Source organism: Salvelinus fontinalis, chromosome 8 (assembly GCF_029448725.1).
Source record: "Salvelinus fontinalis isolate EN_2023a chromosome 8, ASM2944872v1, whole genome shotgun sequence".
Classification (NCBI taxonomy): Eukaryota; Metazoa; Chordata; class Actinopteri; order Salmoniformes; family Salmonidae; genus Salvelinus; species Salvelinus fontinalis.
The window spans coordinates 14,603,247-14,627,686 of NC_074672.1; the positions used below are offsets into that span (position 1 = coordinate 14,603,247).

The window sequence follows — 24,440 nt, forward strand, 5'->3', positions numbered from 1 at the left end:
GTGTGTGTGTGTGTGTGTGTGTGTGTGTTTCTGTGTTTCTGTGTCTGTCTGTGTGTGTCTGTCTGTGTACTGCAGTGGAAAACGCGGACGGCCAGTTTTGACAGCCAGGGCTCCTGCCCCTCCCCCAGGCGTCCTGCTAGCCCCTGAGCAGAACCACATGTGACCCTAGCGGAATGGCCCAGTTTGGTTTGGGTCTCTTCTATCTCTCCTACTGATCCTACTTCCTGTCTGTTCTGTCTGCCTGAGCCTAAGGAGAAACATAACCCCACTGAGACTCTCTCTCAGTCTTCACTTTCCCTCAAGTGTAGCCATAGAGTGCTCCCAGTCCTAAGACCAGATCCTGGATCAGCATCGTCAGTTATTTGTGAAAGTAACGTTGTTTAAAAAAAATCAACATTAGAATTACTGATCTGGAGTCAGACCTAGTACTTGGGAGGCTTTGGTTTTTATCCTGAGCTGATCTTCTCAAGTGAGTCCCCAAAGGGGAAGATTGTTGTCTGAGTGGAACAGCAGACTGCCGTTTTCCAGTTTATCTATCTTTGGGTTGAGGCTAATGGAATGTGATCACTGCGCTCTCACAGGGACTTGGTCTAAACACACTGAAGTTTCTGCTCAGCACTGCAGAGCTCTTTGATGAGAGGCTCCACATGGAAATCACACTTTGAATGCAGTTGAAGTTTCCCAGCGAGACAGAGAAAGAGAACTGAAGGATATGGGGTAAGATAGGAACTGAAGGACAGTGGACGGAACTAAGGAATATCCAAAGCCGTCTGCCCTTACCTTCTCCTTGTGCGGCAGTAACAAAAAAACATTGTGACACAATCAAATGTGTAGTTCTTTCACCAAACATTAACTGTCAGAGTAACCAATCCAAACAAGGCAACACACTCATTTGAAAATAGTAGCTATGTTGTATATCTTCTCGACATAAACCATTACATTTTCAGGAGTAATGAACAGAACTTAAAGGGGTGGTTTTAACCAGTCAAATAGTGTTCATCGAGTTTATAGTGGTTCATTGAATCAACAAATATGATCAGCACATAATATGAGCACCTTGCAACAATGTTGGAGCATAGCACCTCCTGAGTGTCTTTCTATGGAACAACAAAGAGTTAAATAGCACACAAACTCCGAACCACCCTTACCTCTCTCTTTGTTTTCTCCTAGTTGGTCTTGGTTCTCTTACCTCTTCCATCGAAGTGTGTTCTCATTACTCCTCTTCCCATACTTTCCCTCTCTCAGCTGAACGTACTGCACTTCTTCAGCACCTTCTTATCGTGTTCTGTTCTCTGGGGTTTGTTTGAACTGTACAGCACAGTCCTCTATCTGCTAATGTAAAATTTGTATTTCCCACCAGAATACAAATTAGGTATAGAACTAGTATTGTTGTGTTTTGGGAGTTTTCCTTATCCTGCAGCGTCCAGACCTCTTCTCCAGAATAGAAGAATTTGACCCTCGGTGGACCAATAATCAACTATTCATTTCATATTTTCTTGTCTATCATAAGCCAGAGGTACACTGGAGCAATTTGTAATGGGGTGACTTTCAATCTGCTCTTTATACACGGATTAGTTTATTGAATATTGTTGAGGAGTTTGATCTAAATCCAAACATTTTATTTGCATTATTGAACATTATTCAAAAAGTCAGCGTTTACGGTAAGGGTAGGCAGTCATGTAGCTACTTCTTCTACTGTTTTTCTAACGGTTGTACTGCTGGATATTGGACAGATATACAGTACCAGTCAAAAGTTTGGACACACATACTCATTCAAGGGTTTTTCTTTATATTTTACTATTTTCGACATTGTAGAATAATAGTGAAGACATCAAAACTATGAAATAACATATATGGAATCATGTAGTAACCAAAAAGGTGTTAACAAATCACTGTTTGCCTTGATGACAGTTATTGCACAGTCTTGGCATTCTCTCAACCAGCTTCATGAGGAATGCTTTTCCAAAAGTATTGAGGGAGTTCCCACATATGCTGAGCACTTGTTAGCTGCTTTTTCTTCACTCTGCAGTCCAACTCAGTCCAAGAAATCTCAATTGGGTTGAGGTTGGTTGATTGTGGAGGCCAGGTCATCTGATGCAGCACTCCATCACTCTCCTTCATGGTCAAATAGCCCCTACACAACCTGGAGGTGTGTTTTGGTTCATTGTCCTGTTGAAAAACAAATATATGCGGATATCATCTGTTCACCTACTCTGCGTCTCACAAAGACACGGCGGATGGAACCAAAAATCTCTCAAATTTAGACTCATCAGACCGAAGGACAGATTTCTACCAGTCTAATATCCATTGCTGGTGTTTCTTGGCCCAAGCAAGTCTCTTCTTCTTATTGGTGTCCTTTAGTAGTGTTTTTTTTTGCAGCAATTCGACCATGAAGGCCTGATTCACACAGTCTCCTCTGAACAGTTGATGTTGAGATGTGTCTGTTACTTGAACTCTGTGAAGCATTTATTTGGGCTGCAAACTGAGGTGCAGTTAACTCTGATGAATTTATCCTCTGCAGCAAAAGTAACTTTAGGTCTATGGCGGTCCTCACGAGAGCCAGTTTCATCATAGCGCTTGATGGTTTTTGCGACAGACCTTCATGTCTTAAAGTAATGATGGACTGTTGTTTCTCTTTGCTTATTTGAGATGTTCTTGCCATAATATGGACTTAGTCTTTTACCAGATAGGGTTATCTTCTGTATACCACCCCTACCTTGTCACAGCACAACTGATTGACTCAAATGCATTAAGAAGGAAAGAAATTCCACAAATTAACTTTTAACAAGGCACACCTGTTAATTGAAATGCATTCCAGGTGACTACCACATGAAGCTGGTTGAGAGAATACCAATAGTGTGCAAAGCTGTCATCAAGGCAAAGGGTGGATTTGTTGAACCCTTTTTTGGTTACTACATGATTCCATATGTGTTATTTCATAGTTTTGATGTCTTTACTATTATTCTGCAATGTAGAAAATAGTAAAAATAAAGAAAAACCCTAGAATGAGTAGGTGTGTCCAAACTTTTGACTGGATAAAAAGGTAAACAATAATATTGGTTTGATTATAATGGTTATTTAGTATATTTCTACATTGTGGTACTATGAGTACAATCTAATAATTGATGTCATCTCAATAACTTAATGTGTATCAAACAGACAAAAGAAAACAACCCGATTGGTGTATAGTTTTTTGGTGCCAAACGTGTTTGTAGCAAAGGGAGACTATAATTTGTTTTGTCACAAAAATGATTAAAGTAATGTCAGTCATTGAAATTCCCAACCCACCCATTCGGAAAATGTCTGGATAAAAGCGTCTGCTAAATGGCATTTGTTATACATTATTAACTCATGTTTTCTTTCCAGTGAGACTCATTATATTCTGCGCTATGTAGTAAATGTATTGTTTCAATTATTAGAGAAAATACAGCAGGGATTACAAATAGTTTTTGATAATAACTTGTGCAACCAAACATGGGCTACCAATTTATTTATTTATTTTCCATCAATGTAATTGTCCGCATCATTTCCAATCCACCATATATATTTCTTTGTAGATATATATAAATATATATTTAAAAAATATATATTTTCCTTTATTATTTCCCTAACCCTACCACCTCTCCCCTAATTGGAGTAAAATAATGGACAACAACACTGAGGCTTCTACTTCCAGCTGATACTGTACATACGATATACATTTTAGGAACACAGTATATTTTACAATAGCTTTCTTTTGTTTTTAGTCCCATTCTTCAGATACCCTCAACCCCTCCCATCTAGCTCTGAAGACCATCCAGTTTTGATTTCTATTTGCCATATATTTTTAACTGTGCAGTTTCAATAAAGTTCTGAACCTAAATACATTTTATGGACACAGTATATTGGACATGAGTTATCTTGTTATTTTTAGTTCCACCCTTCAGCTCCACTTAACCCCTCCCATCTATCTCTGAACACCATCCAGTTTTGGTTTCTATTTGCCATATATTTTTCATAGTTTCTACAGATTATAAATTAAAGATACCAATTTGATTAGAAGGGTTCTTGTTTGACCCAGTTGGGTTATGTAAGATGTAATAGAAATCAGGAATCTTCCTTAATGTTATTTTATGTTGACCATGACAGTGTTTTGATTATTTTACTAATTGACAAGCACATGTTTGAAAGCACATAGAGAAACAGGTTGGTATAGTGGGTATCAGGAAGTGGGTGTTGTTTACAGAATGTAAGGAGCGGTTTTAAGAGGCACTTTCTCTCATTTAAGCTCTTGAGTGCCCTAAACCAAAGCCTCTATATTAATGTATCCTGTCAACACAACTTTGGCACTGTGGTTATGTAGAAGTAGTTGTTTGAATTCTTTCTCCATGCATTCTATCTACCGGTACATAACTTTGGCACTGAGATTTGGTAGTAGTAGTTGTTTGAACTCTTTCTCCATGCATTCTATCTACATAATTTTGGAATTGAGATTTTGTAGAAATAGGTGTTTGAACTCTTTCTCCGTGCATTCTATCTACACAATTTTGGCACTGAGATTTGGTAGTAGTAGTTGTTTTTTAACCCAGGAGGTTATAGTGACTTAATGATAGTACTGGAATGGCCATCCAGATGACAATGTGGCTTCCGCCTGACTACAGCTATGCAGCAAAAGCATGTTTGAAGATGGTATAAATCAAACAGAGAGGATGCAGAAGAAGCATGGTGAAAGTGAACAAATGTACTTAACATACACACATTAGATCACTGTTTTAGCCATTTCCTTCCTCTAGAGAGAGCAGGCGTTTACCTCATTTCGCCTGGGAGACAGACAAAACAGACAGACAGAGATACAGACAGATAGTGTGGGGGAAACTAGCCTAGCGATAGTCGCAGGCCAATGTCTTGCAGTGAGTCAGTGACCTTTCTCTAATTAGCAGTTGGTAGGTCTATGAGACACAATACAATGAGTCACTTGATGGATTCCCTAAACACCATTATTGTGTCTTTCTTCACAATAGGATTGTTCAGGTTTCCTCACATACTATATTTACTGGTTACAATCCTGATAAGATCCTTCCTTCCATTACTGGTAGACTCCTCATATCTGACTCACTCCAGTTTGTTAAAAAAAGTATGGTTTTATGTTTTTTCACATATATACAGTAGGTATACACTTGTTGATTACATTTCTGATTACATATTTGACTCCAAGTTTGTTTCTATTTGACAAAAATGTATGAAATAACTGACTGTAGTTTTATTCTTCCTCTGTTTCAGTGGTGTGTTTAATAATGATGATGATCTTCTGTTTTGACAATATGGACTAGTGTGTTTGTTTCCATAGTATGTAATAATATCATGTTATATAAATTTTGCCTCAGTTGATGTACTGTTTTAAAGACCTTTGTCTGTTATTATTATTGTTGTGTTTCTCAATATGATCTTGTATCCTTTCCATTTCTCATGGAGAGCACTGACTTTCCAATTTTTTATTGAAGATTTGTACTTGTAATATAACTGTTTTGACAACTGTTCTTGTAATTGAAGCCTGCTAGGGTTTATTTATTTTTGTTTCCTTTTAAATCCTGAATTGTTAATGACTCATAATATGAGTGTGTAATAAATTGAACAAAAACAAATTATCTGTTGCGTATTTACATTTTATTTCATTTCAATTTATTTTGCAAGAACGAAAGACAGAAGTTATGAATTATGGTGGTGCAAAGTTACATTTAAAGATTGTTTAAATCTTGTTTGGGGTCACTTGGAAATATCCTTGTTTTTGAAAGAGAAGCACATTTTTTGTCCATTAAAATAACATCAAATTGATCAGAAATACAGTATAGACATTGTTAATGTTGTAAATGACTATTGTAGCTGGATTTTTTATGGAATATCTACATAGGCGTACAGAGGCCCATTATCACCAACCATCACTCCTGTGTTCCAATGGCACGTTGTTAGCTAATCCAAGTTCATCATTTTAAAAGGCTCATTGATCATTAGAAAACCCTTTTGCAATTATGTTAGCACAACTGAAAACTGTTGTCCTAATTAAAGAAGCAATAAAACTGGCTTTTAGACTAGTTGAGTATCTGGAGCATCAGCATTTCTGGGTTCGATAACAGACTCAAAATGGCCAGAAAAAAATACCTTTCTTCTGAAACTCGTCAGTCTATTCTTGTTCTGAGTAATGAAGGCTATTCCATGCGTGAAATTGCCAAGATACTGAAGATCTTGTACAACGCTGTTACTACTCCCTTCACAGAACAGCGCAAACTGGCTCTAACCAGAATAGAAAGAGGAGTGTGAGGCCCCTGTGCACAACTGAGCAAGAGGACAAGTACATTTGAGTGTCTAGTTTGAGAAACAGATGCCTCACAAGTCCACAAATGGCAGCTTCATTAAATAGCATCCACAAAACACCAGTGTCAACGTCAGCAGTGAAGAGACGACTCTGGGATGCTGGCCTTCTAGGCAGAGTTTCCCTGTCCAGTGTCTGTGTTCTTTTGCCCATCTTAATCTTTACTTTTTATTGGCCAGTCTGAGATATTCCTTTTTCTTTGCAACTCTGCCTAGAAGGCCAGCATCCCGGAGTCGCCTCTTCACTGTTGACGTTGAGACTGGTGTTTTGCGGGTACTATTTAATGAAGCTGCCAGTTTACAGCTGTGCTAACATAATTGCAAAAGGGTTTTCTAACTTGGATTAGCTAACACAACGTGACATTGGAACACAGGAGTGATGGTTGTGGATAATGGGCCTCTGTACGCCTATGTAGATATTCCATAAAAGCTCTGCCGTTTCCAGCTACAATAGTCATTTACAACATTAACAATGTCTACACTGTATTTCTGATCAATTTGATGTTATTGTAATGGACAAAAAATGTGCTTTTCTTTCCAAAACAAGGACATTTCTAAGTGACCCCAAACTTTTGAACGGTAGTGTATGATGAATTATGGTGGCACACGTAATATTTGTTTTGTATTTATGTAAGATTTCTCCTCTGTAAAGTTTTTGTGACATTATATTTTTCTCTGATTGTGCAGATGAACTTAGAATTTAGCCGGAGACTGTCAATTTCACGACTACTTATGTCAAAGTGAACAACAAAGGGAGCAAGAGTAAATTGGATGAACTAAAACAAGTGGAATGCAAATAGCCAAATTAAATCTTGAGGAGAGCTGGGGCATACATTCCATCAAGGCATTCAATTATACACAGTTTCTGATCTCTGCCCTGAATAAATCCAGTTGTTGCAGACATATTACGATTCCAATCTAATTCAGAGCTCCATTCAACATAAACTTTATATCAAACTGGGGTAGCAATATGTTTGATGACGGGCACCTACAGTACAGTAATTCAATGCATTATTTCAAGTAAAAAATACAGAGGTACATTTTCCTGTAGAGACAATGTATACAGTATGGACAGTGGGGTGAGTGGTATCAAAAAACAAATATATGTCTCCAGTGATAGTCTTCATATTAGAATGTTTTCCGGCCATTTCTCTGACTAAAATGTTATTTGACTAAAATGCCCACTAGTCCATCCACTTAAACCATTAGCTTCCTCTTCATGGACAGTTTGTAAAGGATCAGGTAGCCGTCGTCCCAGGCATAGATCTGTTTCTCCTGAGGGTTGTACTTAAGGCTGGCGTGGACTCCATACCTCCTGGGGAAATACAGTAGCGGAGCCTCCTCATTGGTCACCATATCGTTTACGTCAAACACACACTGAACACGAGAGCGACTAGGCTCCCTAGTGTTGTAGACCACATAGACCGTCCCACAGACCACGAAGGCTGCCTCCGCGTTCTCCTGGGGACACTGTGTATCCCACATCTGCTCGATATCCAGGCTGTCTGGGTCCATCTTAGCCAGGTTGATGGACTCACTCTCCCTGGTGGTGTAAAGGGCCCAGAGGCCTTCCTCATCGGCAGCCAGGTCCACAGCAGTCTCTGGGTTGAGGCTGTAGACGGGTCTATGGTCTGCCACCTCCACTGGGAACACAGCACTGTCTGTCACTGTGCCATTCGCCAGGTCATACTTAATCACCTGGAGCTCGCCGGCCCCCTTCATCACGTAGTAGGCATAGCCGTTATAGACGGCACCTCCGGTGCCACTCCACAGAGAGGGCAGTCTTATAGGCCTGCTGTGGGCCACTCCTGGGGAGGATGAGAAGTCGAGAACAGAGCTGAACTGGTACACGGTGTCCTCTGCCGTGCCGTTGAAGACGTAGACCTTAGAGGTCCTGGCGTCTTTAGTCCACATGCCCTTGGGGCTGCCCATCCTCTTCAGGATCTTCATGGCTCTGATGCTGGAGATGATGTCTATACAATCTGTTGATAGAGAAATGGAGATGGTATCGTGAAAAGCCGTTTTCATGAGTGGTCTTAATAACATTGTCAGATGTAATGAAAAATCTGGTAATTATGAAGACGTTTGTGGAGAGTATACTGTATAAAATGACAACAGATAATTATTATAACATCTAAAATATTACTATTATAAATGTTAATGGTCTATTTGTAGTTTTTAAAATCAAAGATGAGTTCCGGCTGGTCACCCTGGTTTCATAGCCTAGACGTAACATAGTAATTGTAAATCCGGGACACTCAAATTAGTATGATATGTTACGTTTAGTATGGTTACATAGGAAAGATGTTTACTTATAATGCAAATGTCTATCAGCCCAAAGGTTGCAAGTTTGAATCTCATCATGGAAATGTTGGCAACTTTTCAACTGCTTACTACTTTTTAGCTACTTCGCAAGTACTTAGAATATTAGCCAACCCTTCCCCTAACCCTAACTTTAACCCTTTAACCTAATTCCTAAACTTAACCCTAATCTTAACTCGAACCCATAACCCTAACCCCTAGTCTAGCTAACATTAGCCATCCTGCTAACCTTAGCCACCTAGCTAGAATTCGTCAAATATCATGCATTTTGCAAATTCCTAACATGCGGTATTGTACGTTTTGCAAATTCGTAACATATCATACAAATTGTAATTCGTAGCGTATCATTGTCAGATGTGATGGACATCCACAGATGAATACATACCATACGAAACATTACATATCATACTAAATGGAGTGTCTCGGATTTACTTACAGAATACTACTAAATGCTCTGAGACCAGGTTGGTTGGCATCCAGGTATCCAGTTCACACTTCCTTCTTGTGTTGCGTTAGCATGCCTCTGCAGTGTCCTTGCCCACCTGAAACATGTTTTGATGTCTACTTCAACATGCAGGGCACATAATGTACCCCGCAGGCTGCAGCAGGCTATTTCAATGCAGTCCAAATTAAAATGAACTCAACACAATCAAAGGGAAGTGGAAGAAACAGCTACATTGTGCTTTGGAAAATGGGAAAGATGAGTGACACACAGATATGCTGAAGTATAGCAAAGTGATCTTTTCTCCCAAGAGCCTTTTGCTTATAAAAAGTAAATTTTAGCTCTCAAGACAACAGTGAGACTTCCTCTCAATCAGGATAGAGTGTGTCTAAATCATTGACAATGGGGGGGTGCTGTTCCGTATGCATGGAACACTCCTTGAATATGGACTTTCAAAGTATTGCCACTGACCTGAGGTCAGCATCTGGTTCCCCCTTTCAGGTAGAGTAAGAGCTCCTGGTAAACACTTTACATTAACAGTATAACTGTTAATTTGAGATTTATACACAAATAATTAACAGTTTATAAACTACTTCTAAACCTTTTATAAACCTTTTTTTATGTTAATATGTTACCGAAACCCCTGATCACTGAGGAGGGTTATGCAGATGTTGAAATTCTTAGTGAGACGTCTGTTTGCTCTGTGTTTTACATGAGGTTATACAGTTGACTAAATGAACCTACTGTCTGTGAAATAGAACTTTGAATCGCAACATTATTTGTACCAACCCGCTGTGAGTCACGTTGTAGGTAGTAAAGCCAGACTACCCGTATCCATGAAGTACAAATAGGAGACTGGTTCCTCCCTGAAATAAATGACTCAAAGCCAACTAGCGATAAATCTATAGGAAAATAAAATTAATGACTAGCCTACCCACTGATTAAAAATGTAGCACTAAATTGCAAAAAAAAATAACTTGAAACAAATCTTTGTTTCCTGCCTCTTCTCCTGTGGAATGGGTTTTCAGGGGAGGACACCAACTGCCAAGAGTGGTAAAGAGCTTACTGTAAGCCTAAAAATACTGTAACCATGCTCCATAAGCCAACAGGTCTCCCTTAGCCAAGTCTCTTTCAGGCAGGGAAATTAAGGCACTAGATCAAAGGCAGTCATCCTGTACAGGACGTCAGAGTTCTACGCCTCACGCTCCCCCCAACTCCCCCCAACTCCCCATACACTGCTCCTCTCTACTCACCCAAGACTCTGGAGTACCCATCTTCCTCTCCCCCTTTCTTCCTCTCCTTCACCCGCTCCTTCACCTCCAGGTCCACATCCACCATTCTGTCTGCCTGGTTCACACAGGGCCTAGCGGGGTTTTGGGTTTCGATGTAGTCCATCTCTCTCTCGACGCGGTCCACTCGTACTCCTGTCCCCTCCAGGTCTTGTCGCAGGGTACCGTGGTCCTGGTTTAGTCCCTTTATAAACTCAGCAGTCTGCTTCTTGAAGTGCCGCAGCTCTGTGTTGTAGCGGTTCGACTGCTCGTGCCATATGAGCATACGATCCTGGGGGAGCATAATGTGTTATCGAGGACGTTGATTTGGTGTGTGGCCGATGATTGAGGATTACTGAAATGTTGGGTGAATGTAATTGTCCTAGTATCAGACTCTAGTTTGTTCCAATCGCACAGGTCTTAGGCACAAGGACAACACTATGGACAGAGTTCTGAGAAAACTGTATCAGGTGTTGGTGTTTGAACGTGTGTCAAACCAGGGTCATCGTGATCATTTATCGTGGCAGCACCCATCACCCATCACTCATCAGCACCCATCAACATCAATTCCACCATCAAAACCTCACAAGAAGAAACAAGTGTGTTGTTTATCCTCACAATGTTGTTCAGTGATCTGGTTCAGTGACAGTGAACCACAGAGGTTGACTCATACTAAGATTGACAAAAGGTCAAATAGCGGGTGCTTATATATACGTAGCTTATACTGTGTATTCATATATATATATATATATATATATATATATATATCAGTTGTTATCAGTTGTTATTCCTTTTCATTCTCAACCTCTCTCGATGACATGATCCATTGGCGTAACCACAGTTTACGAAGGTGTCTCCTTTCCACACACTTGTCCAGGTTACACACTTATATATATATATATATAAGTGTGTAACCTGGACAAGTGTGTGGAAAGGAGACACCCTCGTAAACTGTGGTTACGCCAATGGATCATGTCATCGAGAGAGGTTGAGAATGAAAAGGAATAACAACTGATTATTTCTCCTCTGTCTAAGACCCACAGTTTAATTTTCTCTCTTTTACTTGAGTGAGTCCTTGGTTGAATTGGAATAAAAATACTAAACAAAAATAACTTTCTGAATTGACTTATTCTAATTAGTAAAAGTCGAGCCAGCGGCACCATGGGAGGGATATTTTAAAAAAGATCAAAAGAACAGGAGGGAGCAGGAAGATTTGAATGATAAACCAATTATTCATTTCAGTCAAGTAAATGTTATTTGTATTCTCACACTATTTCCAACATTTTTGGGGTGCTATATTCAAAAATGCCTCGAAAGAGGAAACTGATGACATGGTCATATTGAATGGATAGAATGGTGCATATAAATGACTGCATTCTGGACTCTTGATTACTGTAGCTAATAATACTGTAGGATCTAAAACAGACAGAACGGACCTGCATTCCACTACTTGGACACCTCATCACACTCAACATATACTGTAAGCAAACTTGGCATAATCAGTATAGAATAGCTGCAATATAGGAGGAGTAGAATACACTCCCACAAACCTGGCATATTAAATTTGACTAAATTAATATTGTACAGTGCCTCAGACAGCATTTTCATTTGGCCAAGAGAAATTGCAAGGCACACTTGTTCTTGCTTATTCTAAAGAATATGATTTTGCCATTATCGTTTTTTTGTCAGTAAGTGCTGTAAATGTTCCTATTGTTTTCATTATCAATGTGTTGTTATCTTTGCGCCTCATGAAGAGTTTCACACTGCTTGGTGTGTATTCTGAGAAGGGGAAAGAGAATAGGAGAAGTACTCAGGTATAGATACGACAGCTCACGGCCACTGATATTCTCTAAGGGCCTTAGCCAGAGAAGTTGATGAGTCGAACAGAGATTGTATTAATTGGATTGCTTTAGTCAACACATAAAAATATAGAAATAAATAGAAACCTTGCAGGCAGACACTGAGCGCGAACTAAAGTTTTGCAGAATGTCAGAGATAAAGCCTGACACATGGCCTTGATTTTCTGTCCTTGATTTCACAGTAACTGCTGTTTGCTGTTCTTTCAGAAGGATGTTGTCTCACTAGCATTCAAAAAGAAAACTTGATTCACCATAGTTGCATCATTGATTTGATTCTTGTTCCTTGCCTATAACTTTTCCTACACCACTTTAGGTGAAGTTGTGCGATGTAAAACGGTTGTTTAGGAGTTTGTCTCTTACCTCAATGGCAAGGAATCTGTTCTCCAGATAATCCATGAGACCCTGGTAGTAATACTGACCGTTGGTGAGGACTAGGACTAAGGAGAGGAGGAAGGGGACAGCCGTTGTCATGGTTGATAGATCCAAGGGACAGTCTGGGCGTCCTGTACGTAAGTCCAGGTAGCAGAAATACTTCCTCCTGTCTGGTCCGGTCTCCTTGTGGTCCACTTATGGTTGGTTTCCTACAGAGTGTGAGTGTGAGTGAATAACTGTGTGTTGAAGTGTGTGTGTGTGTGTGTGTGTGTGTGTGTGTGTGTGTGTGTGTGTGTGTGTGTGTGTGTGTGTGTGTGTGTGTGTGTGTGTGTGTGTGTGTGTGTGTGTGTCCCTGTATGTGGGAGAGTGTGTGTGTGGAGGTGAGAGAGAGAGAGAGAGAGAGAGAGAGAGAGAGAGAGAGAGAGAGAAGGGCCAGGTTCTTGGGTTTCAAACTCTTTGGCTCGCTCACGTAGCTGGAATGTTTTCACAAACTCCCAGGGAGGAGCCTTGTCCTCTAGCCCCTTTCTGTCCTCAAAAAGTGAATGCACTGTTGTACTGGACACTGAGCAACACTGTGTATGTGTGTGTACATGTGCGTGTGTACGCGAGTGTGTACGTGCGTGAGTGTGTACGTATGTGGGTGGGTGCGCCCGTGCATGACTGTTGACCGAGAGATAGACAGTTGTTTATGGATTTGCAGCTGGAGTACAACCAAATCCCTTTCACGTAGTCTCAGAGTATATAGTATATATTCTGTCTTTGTCTTTGTCTATGTTTCAGCTCACAATCTCAGTCACTTCCACAACTTCTCTTTAAACATTCCTTTGCAAAAGAAAATCCTGCCAATGTAACGATGTTCGTCTGAGGAAGGAGTAAACCAAAGCGCAGCGTGGTACGTGTTCATGATGTTTATTATCACCTGAACACTGAAACAAAAACAAAAGTGGAACAAAACCCAACAGTTCTGTCAGGTACTCATACAAAACAGAAAACAACTACCCACAAACCACAGGTAGGAAAAGGCTACCTAAGTATGGTTCTCAATCAGAGACAACAATAGACAGCTGCCTCTGATTGAGAACCACACCCAACAACTCGTCCTGGCTGGATACCCCTTGTAGCCCGGCAAGTGCGGGGAGCTGGAACAGGCCGCACTGGCCTGTGCTGGCGAACTGGGGACACCGTGCGTAGGGCTGGAGCAGGATAACCTGGGCCGAGGAGACGGACTGGAGGCCAGATGCGCTGAGCCGGCACCATCCCCCCTGGCTCGATGCCCACTCTAGCCCGGCCGATGCGAGGAGCTTCAATGTAGCGCACCAGGCTATGAGTCCGCACTGGGGACACCTTGCGCGTCACCGCATAACACGGGCCTGCCCGGTCACTCTCTCCCCACGGCAAACACGAGGAGTTGGCTCAGGTCTATGACCTGACTCCGCCAATCTACCCGTGTGCCGCCCCCCCAAAAAATTCTGGGTGCAGCCTCTCGTGCACGTTTCCTTGAGCCAACTCCTCGTAGTGTCGCCGCTCCACCTTAGCAGGAGTCCTGAACCCTCTGCTCCTCCATACCACACTGCTTGGTCCGTTGGTGGTGGGTAGTTCTGTAACGATCTTCTTCGTCTGATGAAGAGTAGTCAGGATCGGACCAATACGCAACAGTTCTGTCAGGTACTCATACAAAACATAAAACAACTACCCACAAACCACAGGTGGGAAAAGGCTACCTAAGTATGGTTCTCAATCAGAGACAACGATAGACAGCGGCCTCTGATTGAGAACCATACCCGGCCAAACACACAGAAAAAGAAAACATAGAACACACAACATAGAATGCCCACCCCAACTCACGCCCTGACCAAACCAAAAATAGAGACATAACATGATCTCTAAGGTCAGGGAGTGACAGCCAAACTCTATGGTCAAAGGTCATGAAGCAATACTTGACTGTGGTGTACATCATCCAATCTAATACATTTCAAACACAGATACAGTAAATGCTTCACATGCAAATCTTTATAAATCCAAGGTATTTCATCATCCTCATCATATTCAAAAGCAATATTCCAAACCTGTGTTAATAATATGCTTATCTCTATAGATCCTTAAATAACAGCAGGGAGTCTAAAGATAAGCTGCAAACACCAGGAAACCAGGAAAATTAAACAAAACACTTGTTATTTCAAAGCTTAAACAAAATGTAATTCACTTACAGTATATCGCCATCATACAAAGCCTCAACTCTGGTGGGCCCACACATGCTGGCTTATGAAATCAAATCAAATGTTATTTGTCACATGAACCGAATACAACAGGTCAGAACCTTACAGTGAAATGCTTACTTGCAAGCCCTTAATTTAACCAACAATGCAGTTTTAAGACAAAATAAGTGTTAAGAAAGTATTTACTAAATATACTGAAGTAAACAATAAATAAATAAAAATAGTAACAAGGCTATATACAGGGGGTACCGGTACAGAGTCAATGTGCGGGGGCACCGGTTAGTCGAGGTAACTGAGGTAATATGTACATGTAGGTAGAGGTAAAGTGACTATGCATAGATAATAAACAGAGAGTAGCAGCAGTGTAAAATGGGGCAGGGGGTGGTCAATGCAAATAGTCCGGGTAGCCATTTGGTTAGCTGTTCAGGAGTCTAATGGCTTGGGGGAAGAAGCTCTTAAGAAGACTTTTGGACCTAGACTTGATGCTCCGGTACCGCTTGCCATGCGGTAGCAGAGAGAACAGGCTATGACTAGGGTGGCTGGAGTCTTTGACAATTTTTAGGGCCTTCCTCTGTCACCGCCTGGTATAGAGGTCCTGGATGGCAGGAAGCTTATCCCCAGTGATGTACTGGACCGTACACACTACCCTCTGTAGTGCCTGGAGGTCAGAGGCCGAGCAGTTGCCATGCCAGGCAGTAATGCAACCAGTCAGGATGCTCTCGATGGTGCAGTTATAGAACTTTTTGAGGATCTGAGGACCCATGCCAAATCTTTTCAGCCTCCTGAGGGGGCGTTGTCATGCCCTGTTCATGACTGTCTTGGTGTGTTTGGACCAAGACAGCTGGTTGGTGATGTGAACACCAAGGAACTTGAAGCTCTCAACCTGCTCCACTACAGCCCTGTCGATGAGAATGGGGGCGTGCTCGGCCCTCCTTTTCCTGTAGTCCACAATCATCTAATTTGTCTTGATCACATTGAGGGAGAGGTTGTTATCCTCGCACCACAAGGCCATGTCTCTGACCTCCTCCCTATGGGCTGTCTCGTTGTTGTCGGTGATCAGGCCTACCACTGTTGTGTCGTTGGCAAACTTACTGATGGTGTTGGAGTTGTGCTTGGCCATGCAGTCATGGGTGAACAGGGAGTACAGAAGGGGAGTGAGCACACACCCCTGCGGGGCCCTCGTTGTTGAGGATCAGCGTGGCATATGTGTTGTTACCTACCCTTACCACCTGGTGGTGGCCCGTCAGAAAGTCCAGGATCCAGTTGCAGAGGGAGGTGTTTAGTCCCAGGGTCCTTAGCTTAGTGATGAGCTTTGAGGGCACTATGGTGTTGAACGCTGAGCTGTAGTCAATGAATAGCATTCTCACGTAGGTGTTCCTTTTGTCCAGGTGGGAAAGGGCAGTGTGGAGTGCAATAGATATTGCATCACCTGTGGATCTGTTGGGGCGGTCTAGGGTTTCTGGGATAATGGTGTTGATGTGAGCCACTTCATGTCTACATACGTGAGTGCTACGGGTCGGTAGTCATTTAGGCATTTTACCTTGGTATTCTTGGGCACAAGGACTATGGTGGTCTGCTTGAAACATGTTGGTATTACAGACTCGGTCAGGGACAGGTTGAAAATGTCAGTGAAGACACTTGCCAGTTGGTCAGTGCATGCTTGGAATACACGTCCTGGTAATCCATCTGGCCCTGCAGCCTTGTGAATGTTAACCTGTTTAAAGGTCTTACTCACATCAGCTACGGAGAGCGTGATCACACAGTCGTACGGAACAGCTGGTGCTCTCATGCTTGCTTCAGTGTTGCTTGCCTCAAAGCGCATATATGAGTCATTTAGCTCATCTGGTAGGCTTGTGTCACTGGGCAGCTCACGGCTGTGCTTCACTTTGTGGTCCGTAATAGTTTGCAAGCCCTGCCACATCCGACGAGCGTCGGAACCGGTGTAGAAGGATTTAATCTTAGTCCTGTATTGACACTTTGCCTGTTTGATGGTTCGTCTGAGGGCATAGCGGGATTTCTTAAAAGAGTCCAGGTTACAGCTCTACCCTTTAGCTCAGTGCGGATGTTGCATGTAATCCATGGCTTCTGGTTGGGTTATGTACGTACAGTCACTGTGGGAACGACGTCATCGATGCACTTATTGATGAAGCCAGTGACTGGTTTGGTGTACTCCTCAATGCCATCGGAAGAATTAGGAAAATATTCCAGTCTGTGCTAGCAAAACAGTTCTGTAGTTTATCATCTGTATCATCTGACCACTTCCATATTTTGTGAGTCACTGGTACTTCCTGCATTAGTTTTTGCTTGTAAGCAGGAAGCAGGAGGATAGAGTTATGGTCAGATTTGCCAAATGGAGGACGAGGGAGAGCTTTGTACACGTCTCTCTGTGTGAAGTAAATGTGGTCTAGAGTTTTTTCCCCTCTGGTTGCACATGTAACTTGCTGAAATGAGGTAAAAACGGATTTAAGTTTCCCTGTATTAAAGTCCCCGGCCACTATGAGCACCGCCTCTGGATGAGCATTTTCTTGTTTGCTTATGGCCTTATACAGCTCGTTGAGGGCGGTCTTAGTGCCAGCATCGGTTTGTGGTGGTAAATAGATGAAAACTCTCTTGGTAAATAGTGTGGTCTAAAGCTTATCATGAGATACTCTCTCAAATGAGCAAAACGTAGAGACTTAATATTAGATTTCGTGCACCAGCTTTTATTTACAAATATACACAGACCGCCACACCTTGTCTTACTGGAGGCAGTTGTTCTATCTTGCAGATGCACGGAATGTTGACAGCATATTGTTCCCTTCCACACCGTTAATGAGATTACCCAACACCTCTCTCCCACTTAAAGGCGATTACATTGCTCTGATTTTAGAGAGACGAGCAGGTACAATACACTTTGAGTCACTGGTCACATGCTGTAGTTCATCGTACAGATAAGTATGGAGGCATAAGTACATATCAGGCCTCAATGGAGCAGGGATGGAGTGTGGAGGGATGGACAGATGTAAGGGTGGAGAGATGGAGGGATAAAGAGATGCATGTGTAACATGAGCCAACTTTGTGATATGGTAATTTGCTCAAGCAGGAGTGACCCCTTCTGGAAACATCTGGATATAGCTATGAGGCACACCTGAATGTACCTGCATAGAATGTTGTATTTATGTCTTCAATCCCAGTTGCATATCACATGCAGCTCTCCCCCAAGCTACCTTTAACACTGCTAACAACTACATCTAACAGACCCTCTATACCAGCCCAACCTGGTCTCAGAGCATTTCATATTATTCTGTAAGTAAATCCAAGACACTCCATTTTGTTTGATATGTTACATCTCGTATGGTACTGTATGTATCAGTGGCCGTTGGTGCCGTTTAAGATGAGGGAGGATGATAAAAAGATGTGTGAGCATGGCCTTATTTCTATTATAGCATATTGGATGACTGTCACTCATATTCCATTCACCCAGCTCAATGTAACATTGATAGGTTTAGGCTACTAGGTGATACGGAAATTTTCCCTGTACCCATCATGAGGTTGCTAGAACCTAGCTTATGAATGAAAGTTTACAACGCAAGTGCACCTGTTGAGAGAATTTTGAGTAATCAAGGTGACAGACAGTTACACATTCAATACTGCCTTGCACACGGTTGCCTGCATCTAGCTAATCTAGGGTGTAATCATTTCTGTCCTCCGGCTACACCATGGTGCTACCCTACAGAGTGCTGCTAAAACTACTGTAGACCATTGCAAAACATAGTGTTTTAATCTATTACTTGGTGCATGTGAATATATTTTGTATAGTTGTATCTAAAAAGGAAAACTTTTTTCATGTTTCACTATTTTTATTTGAATGAAATTCACTGAGGAGGATGGTCCGTCCCTTCCTCCTCTGAGCAGCCTCCACTGGTATGTATTAATTTGTGGACGTAAATCACTCATTTTGTATGATATGTTACGATTTTACAGTCCGTATTAGGAAAGGGGGATACCTAGTCAGTTGTACAACTGAATGCATTCAACTGTAATGTGTCCAACCCCTCTGTATGTTACAGATTTGCAATACGCATGATCTGTAGGCTAGGGGTTAGGGTTAAGGCTAGGGGTTAGCTAGGCTAGGGGTTAGGGTTAAGATTAGGGTTAAATTTAGGATTTAGGTTAAAAGGTTAAGGTTAAGGTTAGGGTTAGGGTTAGGGAAGTGTTAGTTAAAGGGTTAAGGTTAGGGTTAGGGGAAATGTTAGTTAAAAGGTTAAGGTTAAGGTTAGGGTTAGGGGAGGTGTTAGTTAAAGGGTTAAGTTTAGGGTTAGGGGAAGTGTTAGTTAAAGGGTTAAGTTTAGGGTTAGGGGAAGTGTTAGTTAAAGGGTTAAGTAACCATCTGTCTTATGTACCATACCCAATGTAACTTATCATACTCATTAGAGTGTCCCAGATTTACGTTTACTATGTTACTTCTAGGGTAGCCCACTGTTATTTGAGGACACACATCTGGCTGATTGTCTGGCTAGTTTACACACTGTGTCTGAAATGGCACCCTATTCACTATATACTGTATACACAGTAGTATTACTTTACTTGAGGGTGGCAGGTAGCCTAGCGGTTAGATTGAGACACCCCCACTCTCTCTGAGGGTGTCTCAGTGGGAATTGGGATGTGCAAAAAACCCATTGAAACACATGAAACAGGACAAATATAAGCATCCACCAAATTATTATTATAGGGAACAGGGTCCTATTTTGGATGCATCCACTATGTTTATCCCCCTGGGTTGTATGTGGCTCTGTTTAATTATAGCATATGATTGATGTGAATCATTCGATTGTAATATCGTTTTTTGTGTGTGCGTGTGTGTGTGTGTGTGTGTGTGTGTGTGTGTGTGTGTGTGTGTGTGTGTGTGTGTGTGTGTGTGTGTGTGTGTGTGTGTGTGTGTGTGTGTGTGTGTGTGTGTGTGTGTGTGTGTGTGTGTGTGTGTGTGTGTGTGTGTGTGTGTGTGTGTGTGTGTGTGTGTGTGTGTGTGTGTGTGTATCTGTGTGTCTGTGTGTGTGTCTGGGGTCTATTCTGATATTTTATTCATAATCTGCATAGTTGAGTCATTGATTGGTTTGATGTGATCATAGGGCAACCATTAATAATTCATTAGAGTCTGTTTAGTAGAGGCATATTACAAGAACCTATTACCCCCTGTCTGGGTGCAGATGTGTGCTGAATACAGGAGATTTAGTACCAGCTGAGAGGTGGTTTGTATACCCAAGTGCTTCAGTATATTCTGATCTGGATTGTTTGCCCCTTCTGTGCATGAATGGGTTCTACTAAGGGGACATGACTGGCCCTAACCCTAGTTAGGGCGCACCACCGCTAACTAGATAGCCATTTCACATCGGTTACACTAGCTCCATGTCCACACCCCGTCTGATAACCCTACCCATAACCCTTACCCTAGCTCCATGTCCACACACCGTCTGATAACCCTACCCATAACCCTTACCCTAGCTCCATGTCCACACCCCGTCTGATAACCCTACCCATAACCCTTACCCTAGCTCCATGTCCACACCCCGTCTGATAACCCTACCCATAACCCTTACCCTAGCTCCATGTCCACACCCCGTCTGATAACCCTACCCATAACCCTTACCCTAGCTCCATGTCCACACACCGTCTGATAACCCTACCCATAACCCTTACCCTAGCTCCATGTCCACACCCCGTCTGATAACCCTACCCATAACCCTTACACTAGCTCCATGTCCACACCCCGTCTGATAACCCTACCCATAACCCTTACCCTAGCTCCATGTCCACACCCCGTCTGATAACCCTACCCATAACCCTTACCCTAGCTCCATGTCCACACACCGTCTGATAACCCTACCCATAACCCTTACCCTAGCTCCATGTCCACACCCCGTCTGATAACCCTACCCATAACCTTTACCCTAGCTCCATGTCCACACCCCATCTGATTACCCTACCCATAACCCTTACACTAGCTCCATGTCCACACCCCGTCTGATAACCCTACCCATAACCCTTACCCTAGCTCCATGTCCACACCCCGTCTGATAACCCTACCCATAACCCTTACCCTAGCTCCATGTCCACACACCGTCTGATAACCCTACCCATAACCCTTACCCTAGCTCCATGTCCACACCCCGTCTGATAACCCTACCCATAACCTTTACCCTAGCTCCATGTCCACACCCCATCTGATTACCCTACCCATAACCCTTACCCTAGCTCCATGTCCACACACCGTCTGATAACCCTACCCATAACCCTTACCCTAGCTCCATGTCCACACCCCGTCTGATAACCCTACCCATAACCCTTACCCTAGCTCCATGTCCACACCCCATCTGATAACCCCAGCCATAACCCTAACTTCATGTCCACATCCCTATATAACCCTATCCATAACCCTAACCTTAGCCTTAGCCATAACCCTAACCCTAGCCATCTCCCCGTGCATGAATGTGGTAGATTAGATTTATCTCCATGCACCTTACACTGCTCTCCACTAGATGACAGTAAAGGTTTGACTGAGTATTGGTTGACCTGATGTGTGACAACAAGGCAAGAAGACAGGACTTCAGTGTCACGTTCTGACCTTAGTTCCTTTTGTATGTCTTTATTTAGTTTGGTCAGGGCGTGAGTTGGGGTGGGCATTCTATGTAGTTTTTCTATGTTTTGTTCTAGTCGTTATATTTCTATGTGTTTGGCCTAGTATGGTTCTCAATCAGAGGCAGGTGTCGTTCGTTGTCTCTGATTGAGAATCATACTTAGGTAGCCTGTTTTCCCACTATGGGTTGTGGGTAGTTATTTTCTGTTTAGTGTTTTTGTTGGCACCTTACAGAACTGTTCGTTTGTCTGTTTGTTGTTTTTGTTCAGTATTCATTCTTTATTAAATTATTAGGAATACGTACCACGCTGCACTTTGGTCCTCTTCTCCTTCCACCAACGACAACCGTTACATTCAGTGTAAAAATAATCTTGTGTCTTGGCTGTTGAACAATAATCGTTCTAATCAGATGAAATAGAAAGATTAAAGATGGAGTTTAAGAAATGCTCTGTGATTGGGTAGACCTATGTCTTCAGACCGCGTTTGCAGCCTTGACTGTAACCATACCAAAAGTCACAAAATGTTTTGTTATGTACACCATTTCCTTCTACTACCCCAACTACGATCACTTGCGCACCATATTGAATAAGCTACTGTTAAGAGCAGGCATACTATTGGAGAATAACAAGAGAATGCGTGTGCATTATTTATTTTTTACCTTTATTTAACTAGTCAATTAAGAACAAATTCTTATTTACAATGACGGCCTACACCGGCCAACGCTGGGCCAATTGTGCACCGCTCCATGGGACTCCCAATCACAGCCGGTTGTGATACAGCCTGGTTTCAAACCAGGGCGTCTGTAGCGACTCCTCTAGCACTGAGATGCAGTGCCTTAGACCGCTGAGCCACTCAGGAGCCAGGTATGAGAGAGAGTTATATACAATTGGTCATGTGTATGCATGTTGATCGATGCACTTACCCTCGCACAAGGCCCTAGGAGCCACTAATAAAAGACAACCCTCTCTCCCACAACACAACCAAAACCAAACACAACACACTGACAAACATTAAGGAAACATTCTTTATTGGCCTTACATATTGATTGAGTGGATCAGAAAACACGACCACCTAGTGCCAGGTCGTATAATATAGCAGGCCGTTACGAGGAGCAGCCGTAAATCCTTTGGACTCTTGTAAATAGCTTTAATACACCCAAGGCGCCAAATCACTTGACCTGCGTTAGCCCCGCAGTTTGGGAGCTTTCTGGCTGACTGAGTGCTCTGGAGCCAGCCCCTCTCCTCCCATTCTCTGGCTGTCAGTCCAGGTAATAGTCAAGGCCTTATTAGTAACATGCTCTCTCTGGGCTTATTTTCCCTGGCTCCAACCTCAGGGGCACTCGTGCATTTAATCAGTCACTGAGAGGCAAGGAGAGAGGCAAGGCGGCTGCTTCTCTGACCCCTGGTGCCCCTGTCTCTCGCTCTCTCGCTCTCTCTCTCTCTGAGTCTCTCTCTCTTTCCCTCACTCTGTATCTCCAGTCTGGCCTCAGAGCCATACTAAACATACTTTACGTATTTTGTGGGTTTTGGGTCACGTCGGGGACAACTATAGAATTTTAGCTAACCCAATTCCCCTAACTGGCTATGTAAATGATCCTAACCTTTGTCTTTAGTTCACCTTATCACCAACGTAATTCTCCTTTGTTGTTACGATGCATATTTTGCTGGGTGGCCTATGCCCATATTAGAAATGCTGGTATGTCTATTTTGTGTATATTTTCCCAAATGGTAAAAGACAACCAGTCTAAACATTCACCTTCGTTTTGGTGTTACTACTACTGTGAGCCATTGCATGTGCTTAGCTTGCTGAGCCGTTGAAGCCTATAAGACTAAGAGGCTGTGGACAGGACAGCTGCTCAGAGCAGAGGGGAAAAACACTGACAAAGCAGCATTTATCCACGACGCGCGCCGAGTGCTGCGCACGGATCCAGCAACAGCAGCTTTACCACTGGAAATAAAGACACAGTATGTGAGAATATCCAAGGAAATGCCGTCAGAGCCAGTTGTCCCGAGACAGGAGCACACAGCTGTTAGCCATACCCTCTCTCTCGCTCTCTCTTGCTCCCACTTTCTCTCTCTCTCTCCCTGTCTCTCGTTCTCTCTCTCTCTCTCTCTCTCTCTCTCTCTCTCTCTCTCTCTCTCTCTCTCTCTCTCTCTCTCACTCTCTAACTCTATGCTCTACTGTACTGCATGTTACAGCCTTTGGCATGGCTGGGAATCAAAAACAACGTCAGTATCAAAGCCAACTGTGTCTGTTGAACCTCACAGATGTTTTCTAGGGTAATTCATATTAGGGGGAAGCAGAGTGGTGTGAATTACTGTACAAGAAGCATTTACAGTCAGTCTAAACAGCTGTAAACTACACTGAATTGCTACATGATAGGTTTACTACAAGTGCATGGGCAAGATGAATAGATGTAACAGAGGTGATTCTGTAATAACCTTACCTGACTGTGTTAGTGCTCCAAGATAATGCCTAGGCTTTAACTCAGCAGGCTAACACAGTCTTGTGATGCGCAGGAGACCTTGGCCACATAGACATTGACCTTAATGAAGTTATCACATCAATACGGTTTTGTGATGCATCTATGTGATGCATCTATGTGCAACACAATGCAGCTTTAAATGAGAGTGTTCCCAGGTCTCCCTCTCACCCTCTTACAAGTCTGCTTGACATGTTTCAGCATTGTTCTTGTTGCTGTTTCTCCCCTGGGAGCTGAGTGAGTGGGGAAACATGAGCAGGGGGCGGACCTAGCTGTCCATACCATTATATCACACAAAGCACTCATTACAGGAGAACTCCCATCTCCTCCTATACCAGCAGAACATGTCACCTCACGTTCCCCTCCGCCTGTTCCAAGCATCTCACCGCAGCTCGTCCCCACAGCGCTCATCCTCAGGACCTCCTTGGCACGGCTCTCTGTTCCTTACTATGATTCACCTGAGTGAAATGCCTCAAACTCTGATTAATGACGGCTTTATGGGTGCCAGGTAGGTTGTGAAA

General features: G+C 42.7%; 2 protein-coding genes across 2 annotated transcripts in view; one reads left to right on the plus strand and one right to left on the minus strand.

Moving 5' to 3' along the window:
- The window catches only part of LOC129860655 (synaptotagmin-6-like), an 83,558-nt gene extending 77,934 nt beyond the window's left edge, over positions 1-5,624 (plus strand). The window contains exon 7 of the mRNA XM_055931273.1: positions 76-5,624. Within this exon, the coding sequence (XP_055787248.1) occupies positions 76-147 (72 nt within the window). The 3' untranslated portion in view covers positions 148-5,624. The remainder of the gene's footprint in view (positions 1-75) is intronic.
- LOC129860656 (olfactomedin-like protein 3B) lies at positions 5,622-12,957 on the minus strand. Its single transcript, XM_055931275.1, has 3 exons — positions 12,597-12,957; positions 10,363-10,669; positions 5,622-8,327 (listed from the first exon to the last, which is right to left on the minus strand). The coding sequence occupies exons 1-3, from the start codon at positions 12,705-12,707 to the stop codon at positions 7,543-7,545; spliced, it is 1,203 nt and encodes a 400-aa protein (XP_055787250.1). The 5' UTR covers positions 12,708-12,957; the 3' UTR covers positions 5,622-7,542.
- Positions 12,958-24,440: the final 11,483 nt, after the last annotated feature.

What these genes read in the sequence shown, in the direction of transcription:
- LOC129860656 (XM_055931275.1), bottom strand. Translation starts at nt 12,707, where the DNA reads ATGACAACGGCTGTCCCCTTCCTCCTCTCCTTAGTCCTAGTCCTCACC. An exon ending in ACAGATTCCTTGCCATTGAG is followed by an intron (nt 10,670 to 12,596) that starts GTAAGAGACAAA and finishes ATGCTCCCCCAG; the next exon opens with GATCGTATGCTCATATGGCA. An exon ending in TGGGTACTCCAGAGTCTTGG is followed by an intron (nt 8,328 to 10,362) that starts GTGAGTAGAGAG and finishes CTCTATCAACAG; the next exon opens with ATTGTATAGACATCATCTCC.